Consider the following 12626-nt stretch of genomic DNA (forward strand, 5'->3'; position numbering starts at 1 on the left):
GAACTCAGTAAGAGGGACACACAGCCACAAGTATACATGTCGGGGGGCTGGAATGTCTCCAATCTAGACAGCTGTCATTGTCTTTTGTTTGATGTCACTGGAGTGATGGATTGAGTTTAGGTTTCTTTGAACTAGAATCCTGGGTATTAGCTAGTAAATAGAATTGCTATCTCAGCCACAGAGTGCTTCTTAAAGTGTGTCCAAGGAGAAGTCGCAGGGTGCCTATAATGGGGCTTCTGTGTGGCAGAGACTGGAACTGCCGGTTCGCAGGTGTGCTGAGGCTGTGCATCAAGGAGAACCTAGCTCAGAGACAATCATGTATTTCCCTACACTGCTCAGCAAGTGGGTACCTTTTCTGAGCCTGTGCCCATCTATCTGCCTCCTGGAAGCATAGGGGGAGGGCAGGGTTTGCAGGCTAGGAAGTAGCTCTCATCCCAGGCAGTAGGGAGCCCTCGGGGCTCATAGGAGAAGCCTGCCTACAGGTCTGCCCATCACTTCTGAAGTCCAGCTCTAGACCTAGCCTCCGTTTTCCACTTAGTAGAACTCTTGATGGACGCCGTGGTGGTGGCGGAGGCTAATTGCACGGAGCCTGGAGCTAATGCAGATGCTGTAATTCCTGTCACCCTCTAACAGCTCAGTGGGAGCTTCTGACGAATAACGTGTGGCGTTCAGAGGCTGTGCACATCAGTCGCATGTGTCACTGGCAGAGGTCTGGCAGGGCACCAGAGCAGCGGGGGGAGCACAACGCCACCTTGCCAAGTCTTTAATTAAAAGAGGAAATATGTCAGAACCTACTAGGCCACTGTCCAACCTAACAGGTCCTTCCTAGTGTCAGGGAACATTGCTGTTAGAGACTTGGTGCAGGCGCTGAAGAGATGGCTTGGTGGTTAAGGCTATTTGCTTCTCTTGAAGAGGACTCAGATTCCATTCCAAGCCCCAAACGAGGCTCACAACCACCCATAACTCTAGTTCTAGGGGATCGGATGCCATTTTCTGACCTCTGCAGGCGCCAGCTACATACATGGTATACAAACGCGCATGCAAGCAGAACAGCCATATGCACAAATAAGGAATAAGTAAATCTAACTTTTTTTTTCTTTTTTTGAAAGGGACAGTGATGGGAGTCAGCCATTCCTCTGAGCCTGCTCCCCAAGGCAGGAGAGACTATCGGAACATGCTCAGGCTGAGAAGTGGCCACCTGGGAGAGGTCTTTCAGTCTTGGAGGGTCTCCCTGCAGGTCCCCCATGACAGTCTAGGGTTCTTGCCTCTCTGCATCTCTTGCTTGGGAACAGTAACCTTCAGAGATCAGGAAGAGCCTGAGATTCAGACAACTCAATAAAGTCACAATAAAACATCCAAAGCCTCCCATTCTCTCTCACTTTCTTTAACTCAATTTATTTTTCATTTTGTGGACAGAGATTTAGTCTGGGTATTAGTTTATGATTTTTACTGAAGGAATTACTCAACACACACACATATAAAAAGGAAATATTATTTTTATCATTTATTTTGTGCCATGTATACCATAGGAGGAGAAAACAGAGTGAAATCACTTCAGTACTGCTGTTTTTCATTACAAAGTTATTACATATAGAAATTACTCCAAATTATCTGAAATGAATGGAAATTATGAGGTTTAAATTCCCCAGGTTACTGCAGGCACAGCTCTGGAAATTTATTTTGTCATCTTGCTGAACATAATTGCTACAACAAAATTTCTTCCATTTTACAACTGCGGTATAACTTATTTATACCGCTGTAGCAGTAATTTTACATCAATAAGTTGCATGGGAAGGAATACACAGGTGGTAATTGAAAACAATAATTTGTGCCGAGGTCCAGGTGGGATGGTTGGCTCAGAAAAAAAAAAAAAGGCTCCAGTTACTGTCGGCGACAGCTTTGTGTCACCACGGCCTCTTCTCATCTCTTTAGTCAACGAGGGTCGAGCCATCCAAACGCCTTCCATCAGCGTCCTTTCTCTGTGTTCTCTGGGGCGGGGGTGGTGAGTCACGTTTGTCCCCTTAGCCTGGTGGCTGATGCAGTCCATTCTGAACACGGGGGCCCTAAGCCCCCAGAGGCAGGTTCCGCATTGCCTCTTTGCCAACTCCTGCCCTCTTCCTCTGCTTTCCAACTTGCCTCTGGGTTGGGTGCATTTAGGTACCCGGAGCTAATTAAGGTGTGTGATAGATTTCAATTGGAGTGTGAGTTCTTGCCAGAAACATTGACAATTCGATCCCCCAAGCACGGCGCACAGTGTTAAATCCACTAACGCTTTATACATTACTGTCTTCCTTCCCAGCCGGAATGTGTGGTCTGGGTACAATACCGAACCAGTCCCTAAACAGGCGTCCCCACTCTTCTGTTCTCTAATTGTCCCTGTTAAGCAGAAAGAAATAACGAAGCTGCAGAAGCCTGTGCCGAATCCCAGCAGCTGACGAAGCCACCGTCTGCATCTGGGGTCTGAATGCAGATTTTAACAGTGGACCATAAATCTGCCCTGGTTAGACTCTAGATCCTCAGGGTGAGCTGGACACAGGCCGGAAATGGGCTCTTCAGCTCCTGGTAGTGCCCCCTGAGAGACTTGTGGGAGAAAGCAAGCACAAGGCGGGGGCTTTGCTGCAAGTTTAGATGGGGAATATTATCACCACATCTATATTTTAGAAGCCATTGTTGTTTCAAAGATCCCGAAGGCTTAAGATCACAGTGAAATCATTTTTTTTAAAGACCCAGATTAAACTAATATCAGAATGTACTGCAACTCAGAGTCTTAGTTCTCCCTTGGGTGGAATTCATCGTCTTTTGTTGTGGTAAATTGTCTGCCTTGTAAGTGGGACCCAAAATGCATCTTCAAACCAACGTACATTTTGCTTTATTTTATATTATATTTACTTTCTTTTTTTCTTCCTCCTCCCTTTCTTTTTCTCTTTTTTCTTTTCCTCTCTCCTTTTCCCTCTCTCTCTCTCTCTCTCTCTCTCTCTCTTTCTTTTTTTTTCTTTTTGATACAGAGTTTCAGGCAGTCCAGGCTGGTCTTGAACTTGCTATGTGCCTGAGGATGACCTTGAACACCTGATTCTCCTGCCTCCACCTCTTGAATATGGAACGCCTGAGGACTTCTACACACCATAGAGATGCTGCCGCCCCCGCCCCCGCCCCCGCCCCCGCCCCCAGGACCCGCGCTGTCCAGCCAGCATGGTTTGTTAGCGGGTCTGCAGTGCCAACCTTTCCCTCCTCAGCAGCGGGAAAACCGACGACACATTTCTAGGATGCAAGCTATCCTTGCTGCATTCACTCGAAAGCATGCGTGCGGCTGCTTCTGAACGACGAACGCCAGCTGAGCTCTCCTTTTGCTTTCCCAGCTCTGGAAGGCAACGCGGAAGCAAGGTGTTGGCTGGCTTTTCTTTCTCTTTTTCTTTTTTGATAAGCGCCCCCCTTGCAGAGTTCTCATTAGCTGCGCCTTGCGTCTTTTGGGAGGGATGCTAGCCTGACTCATGTTTCTCCTTTCTTCTCGAAGCCCTCCTTCCCCCTCACTTCCTTTGTAGTGCATTACAGAACAGATAGGAGTTTTCACATCCTGGGCCTTGGGGGTGGGGGCCGCTCTCAGTTGAATCAAACTTGTCTACAACTCAAGCTTAACATTTCCAGAAACTTCCTCCTTTTCATACTGCTTAAGGATACAAACTAATTAATCCTCACAGCCTCATCAAACCCTTGTTGGGAAGGTGATCCTTATACTGCCTCCATTTCCCTCCCTCCCCCCCCATCACCAGGCACCTCCTTGTCGCCCCAGTTCCCAGCTACAGCCTGACAGCCAGAGTCGGAACTGAAAATTCCCTTCTGAATCCTGGTGTTTCCCCCAAAGGAACCATTTTCACTCTTCTGAACCTCCTCACACCCTTGCCTCTGCTCTAAATAGGGCAGGTTGCTTGGTCACCAGACCACTGAACTCAGGCTCTGGGGTGGGCGCCATGTGTGTGTCTGAAACGGAAATCTTCAGGGCAACGGCCCCCCTCTGCATGCTAAGTCACACCAGACACACTGAGACCGAGGAAATTGGCAGAGAGATCCTTTGCGTGCTACACACATGGAGAAGTAAGTACACAGCCCTCTGACCTCGGTCTGCGAGAGAGGTGAGGGTACAGGCTTCTTCTGGGTCGCTCCCAACAGGGAGGCTTCCCTACCCAAATTGAATTGATGACTCAACTAAAGAATTAAAATTAGCAAGGCAAGAAAATTCCAAACGAGGTGAGAACGCTGTAGAAATAGTTCCAGATCCCCTAGCACTGAGCCATTCAATATCACTTCTGATGACAGGGGCAGAGTTAGAAACGTTCACTGTGGGTGTGAGGCTTTTTTCACATACAGGGAGCTTGGAACTGGGCAAGGTTTTTTTGTCTTTTTTTTTTATTAAAATGTTTTTAAAGGAAAATAAACCATGAATCAGGAGCAGCAAAACTGACTTAAGACTTCAGGGCTGCAGACGGAAGGAAAGCAGTCAGGAATGCCTCTGTTGTATAGTGTCCCCCCCCCCCCCCCGTGCCTGTTTAAGGTTATTTCAAGCAGTTGAATGATTGTTGAAAATCTACTGTGTACCAAGTCCAAGCCTTAGTTGAAAGAAAAGAAAGAAACAGAAAAGAAGATGCAGTGACATCTGGCTTAACAAAAGCCTGGATCTTTAATTGGACACACGGAAGAGCAGAGAAGGCCCAGAGGCGAGTTTTAGGGTCCTGTTTAGCCTTTAGGTGCTGAGGCCTAAACCTGCTGTGATCCAGCAAAGTCTTCCCCGCACCCAGGAAGGACAAGCGTGTGAAGGAAGGCTAATACGGCCTCTCTTGCCACCCGTGAGTCTGGGTTTGACCTCTGAACCGTCTAAACCTGCACTGGAGAGATGGTTCAGCCTGCACAGGTGTTTGCAGAGAAGCCTGAGACCCTGACTTGGACCCTAGAGGACCTCGCACAAAGGAAGGAGGGGAGGAGCAACTCTATAAACCACACGCACATCTTGTACCTGATAAATTAATTTGAAAAGATTCTAAATCACGAGGAAAGGCATCAAGACCATCTTGGGAGCCTTCCTAACGTGTATAGGGCTTGCTTAGAGTTTCCGCTGCCGGCTCTTCTCAAAAAGAAGGCGTGGGTGCTCTCATCAGAGTGCTTATTGAATTTTCTGAGTCCTCACAGTCGCTAAGGTTTAGAGCCTGGGAGAACAGAAAGAAGCAGCAGGCATAGCTTACTTCGGAGTTTGCCCCACACTTGTGAAAAATGAGAAGATTCGCCTTCTCTTTGCATGGATTTTTTTTTTTAAAGCACCAGAAATGAAACCCAAAGTAATTTGGTAAGCTGTGTTGTTGGGTCCTCAGGCAGCTCCAAAGTTATCTGCCTACATTTCAGAGGGAGGATCCCTGGGAAGTAGAAAATAGCAAAAACAAATGAAATGTCAGTTTCTTCCTGCAAGGACTCCAGGACTTCCCGTTTCCACTGACACTTCTAGATCTTTCCAAATTTTCATAAAGACATAAGATGAAATGTAACAGCTCAGAAGGCAAAGACAACATTGCAGACTCTTCCACGGGCCCCAGTCTGTGCCTAAGTATTGAGAATCCTTCAAGGAATTTTAAGCAGAACGTATTTTTTTGGGGGGGGTTGTAATGGGGGCTGGTCCGATCAGCCGGCCCCCACTGTGTGGCACGTTACACAAAGCACACACAGGGAGTTAGAACCCTACACAAGTTAATAAAAATGCACTTTGATTCGGCAAAATGAATTTTAATTTCTGAAGATTCCTCTGCTGAGAACGATTCCCCTACCCTTAAAGGGATGGAGGCTGTTGGGGAGTCGCTTTGGGAATGGGGTGTGAAGTCGAGGAAGAAACAGCAGGGAAATATTTGGGACTTCAAAAAGCGTTGTGACATTTCTATGTATATTCTTCCTCTCTCATTTGTTTCTAACTGATTAAGTTCTGTCTCAAGGGCAGAGCACACAGTAGGCCTAAGGTTATAGTCAAGGGGTCCAGGCCCACGTTTGTACCTTCCCTCTTTTGGTTAGTCACTTGCACTCTGTGTGTGTGCTTGTGCGTGTTTTGGGGAGTCGGAGCAATGGCCTTTATTCTAAACAAGGCTTTGTAGATGGCTAGATCGGTCTGAGGGAGTTTTGGATACACCTGCCTGACCCCGGGTCCTGAGTAAAGGCCGGGTCCGATCCTCTGATCTAGCAAGCGCTGAGAGAGCGAGAGTCGGTACCCTGGAGCCAGTAGCCTAAGCAGGGTGGGGTCGAGTGAGAGGTCAAGGTCGGCAGAGAGGCAGCTATTGATCTGGCTGGGAATGCGAGACACGGAGCGCAGCAAGACTAAAGGGGGAGCTGTGAGACCAGACATTAACAGCTTTCAGCGCAAATGATGCCGTGCCAGACGGGCAGAGGGAAAAGGAGGAGACTGGAGTGGCAGCTGGGATCGCTCGCTGCCTGCGCCCGGCCGCCTCCAGGGAGAGGAGGAGGCGCAGGCCCGGGCACTGAGGCCTCTTGTCGGCGGCCGCGAGGTGGAGCGCGCGGCCGCGGCGACAGCTCGGGTCCTGCACCCGGCCATCAGTGCGCGCGCCTTCCCGCCGTCGGGGTAGCGCGCAGTCCGGGAGGACGTGCTCGGGGTCAGTCCCGGCTGCGCAGCGGCTTCCCGCTGCCCCTTTCCAGGTCCCCATCCGTGCTCGAGTAGGCAGCTGACTCCGGGGCCCCTAAGCTCCCTGTTTCCTTAGCGAGCTCCTCCTCCTCCCTCGTCCTGGGCCTCTGGCCGGGTCCTGCTTCCTTGTAGCCATCTCCTCCAGAAGGTGAGGGCCACGTGTTTGAATTTCGCGCCCAAGGTGGCAGGCTGCAGCTGGCATGCCGCAGTTTTCAAGTCCAGACCTGCCCCTGATGTGCTGTGTGTCTTTGGGCAAAATCTTAACCCTCTCTGGCCTTCCTTCCCATCTGCGGGCCCACGAAACAGAAGGCTAATTGATCTTTAAAATTGAAGCGGGGGTGTGCGAGTAAGGCCAGTTTATTAATTTCTTGGGAGGTTTATTAAAAGGTGGGTGTGGGCTACTTTTTTTCCCTACTCTGGCCACTTTCCTGGAAATATTTTTTTTTCCGGTGGGGCGGGATGGTTTGAGAGGAGACGTTTCCAGACTTTGACCACGTGGAGGGGTGCATGTGTGTGTGGTGGGCAGCTGCACACGGCCTGCGGAAGGAGGTGCAAACCCGCCCCCATCCAGCATCTCCTTGGCTCATGCTCGCGTCCGTCCGTGGACCCTGCAGCCCACGGTGCTGGAAGCTGCAAGCTAGGGCACATTGTGCAGTGCTTATTTTGGGTGAAGTGGGAAGGGAAGAGAGATCCTTCTGTCCTTGCTCCTAGCACAGCTTCGGTGGTGTCATGGCCCCACCCATGGCTTTCAGGATGAACAAAAGCCCAGGTGCCCCCGGAGGAACAGGCCCCGAGAGAGGCGGCTCGCCTGGAGGCCTTCAGCCTAGCCAAGCCTTGGGCTGAAGCTGGGGCGCCGGGCCTGGGGCGGGGTGAGGCCGGTGCAGCCGGGCTCACAGCAAAGCCCAGCCCTAACCAGGCCCCGACCCGCCCTGGCCGCCGGGGAAGGGAGAGGGGGTCCAGCCTCCTGGCGCGCCGACCGCGGGAGGCCAGGTTATCCAGTAGACCCAGCTGGTCTCCTGGAGGAGAGCGCCGGGAGGGGGCGGTGCATTCGGGGACTGCAGCCTGGCCTTGTCCCCGGGCCACGGGCAGGCCCCCACAACTCCCCTTGTCCTCGCCGGCTGGAGATCAAACGGCTGACAAGGCGGCTCTGTCCTTCCCAGTCGGACAAGCAATTTCAAGTCCGATCCTGGGCGGTGGAGGAGGGGGGCGACTTCCAGGTTGCAGAGATTTCACGGGGGGTATTGGGGGGCTCCTCGCCGAGTCACCCTCCTGCAGATAGCTGGCCACGCCCACTTCTGGATCTCTGTGTCGGAGTCTTCTCCCACGTGGAGTGCCCCTGCCCCTCTAGCGCGTGCTTCCCAAGGAGACTAGGGTGTGGGGGCGGGGCAGTGCTTGACCCCTAGAAGTTAATGGGGCCCGGAAAGGCAAAGATCCTTTCAGGACTGAGAGTCAAACAAAATGGGACCCCCACTGTGCCCTCTTAGTATCTTTTATTTTGTTCTCTAAGAAGACCAAATCCCCACGGTTTATATGGAGACACTTTTTGGGAAGTTTCTACAAAACGTGCCCCCTCCCCCAAGTAAAGCCTACTGTAACTACTTTTCCACGGAAGTTAAGCAGTGGTATATATTTCCCCAGTACATTCACACCCCCCTTCATTTCCATCCCCTCTTCCTGAGTGGGTGGGTTTGGACTCGCTTGGACTCAGTGTACCTCAGTCATTCACACAGCACCCCGCCCCCTTTCTCAGGGGGTCTTGCTCCTGAGGGAGGGAGAGTGGGGGAGGGCAAAGGTTTCATTTTATTTGCTTCCTCCCCCCTCCCCCTTTCGCGCAGCCGGTGCTTGGGGATAAGACCAGCTCACAAAAACAGCAGTTTGCACGTGTGGCCGGCCTGGGTTGCGGGTGTGCGCACTGGCGAGTGTGTGTGAGTGCGCGCGCGCGTGTCTCGGTGTGTGCTTTCTTGTTCTCTTGCAGGGTACAATGTTAAAAAGCCACCGCTAGTCGCCCCCAGTGCTCCGACTCTCTGGGTCTTTTTGTCTCTAGAGCAGATTAAACGTCACGTCCGCACTTGAACTTGAATTTTATCCCATTGTACAGAGGCAGCCCCAGCCACAGAGAGACCGAGAGCTCCCGGAGAACCCGGACTCCGCCATCTTCACGTTGCAATCTATAGCTCCCGTCCACGCCCGCACCGACCCGGGCGCACTGGGCGAGCCGCCCCGCAGCCCCGCTCCCCCTGGGCCCGCGGAGCCGGGCAGTGCTGGGGAGCGCGCGCGGGGACCGCAGCCCCTCCGGCCGGCGCCAGCCTGCCAGGTGACCCGGGAAGGAGCCGCTCCCGGAGTCCCCCAGAGCCTCGGAGGGGTCAGCCTCCGAGAAAGAAAAAAGCAGGCAGCGCGCAGACAACCCAGAAAGAGCCGAACCAAGGCAGTTTTTTTATTGCTTTTGGGCTTTTGAGGGGGCGGGGTGAGGGGGTACGAGACAAGTCCCCAAGTTTTCTTTGCTTGTTTTTTTTTTCTTCTTTTTTGAAATTTGTTTGCATTTTTTCTCCCCCCTCCCCTTGGGTGGAAGTGCGCGTTCCACCTACCAGACCCCGAAAGAAAAGTGTCAGAGGCCGGTGCAAAATCCGGCGTAACTTCAAGAAGACATTTACAAGTCTAAGAGGCCAAGCACTTTGAAGAAGTGTGAGAGATATTTTTCCTCCAAAAGAATATATTTTTAAAGAAACCAGCCAGTCCGCGGCGAGCAACAGCAGTTTTATCATTTATTTTTGCCTTTTCTATTTTAGACCAAACCATCTTCCTGGCTTTTTCTTTTTTTCAAAAACAAAAACAAAAACACAGCCCAGAAGAAAGAGCAAAATAAAGACGAAGAAGAAGAAGAGGAGGAGGAGGAGGAAGCGAGGAAGGGCAGAGGCACCAACCCGGGCAGAGGAGGAGGCGCGGCGGCGGCGGCGGCGGCGGCTCGGACCCCCTCCCCGACCCGCATCTGTGCAGCTCTCCGGGCGATGCCAGAATAGATGCCGGGGCAATGTCCCGCCGCAAACAGGGCAACCCGCAGCACTTGTCCCAGAGGGAACTCATCACGCGTAAGTGTTTGCGGCGCGCGTGAGGGGCCGGCGGCCGGGGCTTCGGGCGCCCGGGGCTGGGGACACCAAACCGGACGCAGCGGCTGGGCGCGGGGCCCTGGGAAAGTTTCTCTGCAGCCTGGGGTAGCCGCTGCGGGCTCCGGGTCGAGGAGGGGACGCGGGTTTGCAGGCGGCTATGCGCGCCGAGCCCGGCTGGACGCTCGGCCCTCCAAACGGCGTGTGTGGCGGCGGCGCGCTGGTGGCAGGGTTTGGAGAGGAGGGGGAGGGAGCCGAGGAGCGGAGGGGGAGGGGGAGCCGGGAAAAGTTGGCGAGCGCGTGGGTCTGCGCTCGGAGGAGCGGGCTGACCAAGCCCCAAGTGCGCCCCGGACCCGGGGACCGGCAGGGCAAGGGGGTGGCCGCGGGCTCCGGGTACCCGGTTTCTGCGCCCCGCCAGGCCGGGCGCCGGCCGCGCTGGTGCTAGGATTCCGAAGCCGCCGTCCCCTCCCCTCCTCTCGCTATTTGCAAAAGAATCCAGCTGCGCAGCTGTTTGCTGGGCTGGAGCACCCCCTCCCCATTTCCCCACCTCCGTCTCCTGGGACGGTCTTGTCTTCCCCCCCAACTCTAAAAGGAAAAAAAAAGGTGTGGGGGGAGGATTTGGGTTGGTGAAAAAAAAATCCCTGCCACGAATTAAAAAAAAAAAAAGATTGTCAGGAGTGGGAAAAGAGGGATGCGCTTATAACAGTAAAAATGAAGAGGAAAAAAACGGAAGGGGAGAAAAATACCTATCGACCTCTTATCCATCTCTCTATCTCAATATCTTTCATCTTCCCCATCTAAATAAACAGGCAGGTCGCGGTACAAATCCGCTGGATTTCAAGCAAGTGGCGGGGCACGCGAAGTCAGGCAGCAGGGCAGACACGCAGCAGCTTCCAACGCCCCAGCTGGGTTCATTTAGAAAAGAAAACGCCAGCGCGAGCCGCGCAGGTACGCAGTTCTCCCGGAGCCCGCCGGGTCTCCGCGCTGGTACCAGCGAGGTCGGCTTGGAGAGCTCCGGGCCGGCCCCAGCCGCCACAGCCTGCTCGAGCCTCTCCCTGCGTTCTTTTGGTCGCGGTTGCTTTTTATTTATTATTATTTTTTTATTGCAATAGAAATAAAATTTCCTCTGGGTGCCATCGAGACCCCAGGCAGGTTGTAATCTTGCAATCCTTCGCTCACCTCGCTGCGCCGGGGCCGGGCTCCCCGCGCTGGAGCTGTAGAAGGCTGTGAGCGACGGCTGCCGCCTAGGACTGGCTGCCCTGCGGTCGAGAGCCGAATATTTATGTTATATTTTAAAGAATTTAAATAAATAAATAAATATATAAAGGGGCTCTCCCCTCCCCTCCAACCCAGCACAGGAGCCATCTGCTCGAAGCTATTGCTGTTCCCATCTCTCCTTTGTTACCGCAGACACGTTAGTAAGAATTTGTGCATTTACTATTATTATTTTGGGGGGGTATATATATATATATTTATTAAAGTGAGGTTCTTGGGAGAGGGATGCCTTTTAAGGGAGGAGGGAAGAGGAGTCGCCTTTATTTTTTCAATGTTGTAATGTCAAAGGAGACTTGCTGGTTGTATTTAAAACAAAATGTTTTGCAATCAGATTTGAGCCTAGTCTCATCAAGAGGCATTTGACCACTTGACATTTATTTCCTTGCTTTTAGTAAGCTACAGCCAAGGGTTATTTCACAGCCCCTTCCTACCTTTAGGTGAGGTAGTTGTTAAAATATCCATACTCCCAGAGCTTAATTTGTCCAGGAGGCGGTTTGCCCCTGGGAACCCCCTGTATAATTGTAAAGATTGTTTTTGGGGAGGGGAGAGAGTCGATGGGAAGGGGGGAGAAGCTGGTAGCCCGGCACAGGAGCATCTGCTGTTGGGTATTCTGGAAAAGGCAAGTAGGTTTGCTGTCCCTCTCTGGGCATCCCTGGGACATCCTGAGCAAGCTCGGGCCAGAGGGACGGGTGGCAGCTGGGCCTGGGGGTGAGGGGTGCTCGGTGTGACACCCTTCCATTCTGCATTGGTTCACTGTCTCACCCTTGCTCAGGGCAGCTGGGAAAAGCCAGCTGACGTTGTAGCAGAAGCAGAGAAGGCAAAGTGTTGGGAAGAAAAGAGGGCCAGGAGACTAGGCTGCTAAGCAATTCTACCTGCCTTCCGGGGGCCCTGGGAGCCCGGGTATTGTTTAAGGGGTTTAAGCAAGAAGAGTGGTCCAGCCAGTGCTCAGAAAACGCTGCTTTCCTTTCTGTGCTCCATCACCCGGGAGGTGGTAAGACAGAGATGCAGGAGATCCATCGTGGCCCAGGGAATGTGGCTAGTAAGCTGTGGGATGCAGGAGCCCTGGTTGCAAGGGCTCTGAAGCCCTGGCCAGGTAAGCAGATGTTGTCACGGCCCCTACAGGCGCTCACATGTGAGATTTCAGATGTGAAGGGAACCATCTAAAATGTAGTGTATCGTTTTCAGTTGGGTGACAGCCTTGGGCCTGTGGGGCAGCAGCTTAACGTTCTTTGAGGGTGATGCAACTTAGAATCACCGATGGCCAAGGAAACCAGAAAAACACAAACATAGCATCCATGATCTTGGTGTGTTGGGTGTGGGGGTAGGAGAAGGACCCCATAATGAGTTAGTTACATTTTAAAGGCAGGGCAGGTAAGAAGGGGGACGGGGAAGCTCAGAGTGGCAGGCAGCTGGAGAGGAAAACCTGGCCTTCTGGTTTCAGAAGGTTTGACCCAGATGGATTCGGCTTTTCAAACAAGAGGACAGATACAGACAGCCACTAATAAAAACAAACACAAAAAAACACAGGGACAGTGGTAGAAGCGGGGTAGGAGAGGCAACCTCTCTTACCAGGCAGAGGGAAGGGC

The 12626-nt window shown here is 52.4% G+C and overlaps 1 protein-coding gene across 6 annotated transcripts in view; it reads left to right on the forward strand.

Annotated features, from left to right (window-relative positions):
- Positions 1-8648: 8648 nt before the first annotated feature.
- Positions 8649-12626, forward strand: part of Bcl11b (BCL11 transcription factor B) — a 90859-nt gene continuing 86881 nt past the window's right edge. Inside the window, exon 1 of one of the 6 annotated variants that reach the window (XM_048431249.3) lies at positions 8649-9750. In XM_048431249.3, the coding sequence (XP_048287206.2) occupies positions 9693-9750 (58 nt within the window). In that variant the 5' untranslated portion in view covers positions 8649-9692. The remainder of the gene's footprint in view (positions 9751-12626) is intronic. The other 5 variants (XM_087911518.1, XM_048431246.3, XM_048431245.3 and 2 more) reach the window with 5 other exon arrangements.

Source organism: Myodes glareolus, chromosome 11 (assembly GCF_982192425.1).
Source record: "Myodes glareolus chromosome 11, mMyoGla1.1, whole genome shotgun sequence".
Lineage (NCBI taxonomy): Eukaryota > Metazoa > Chordata > Mammalia > Rodentia > Cricetidae > Myodes > Myodes glareolus.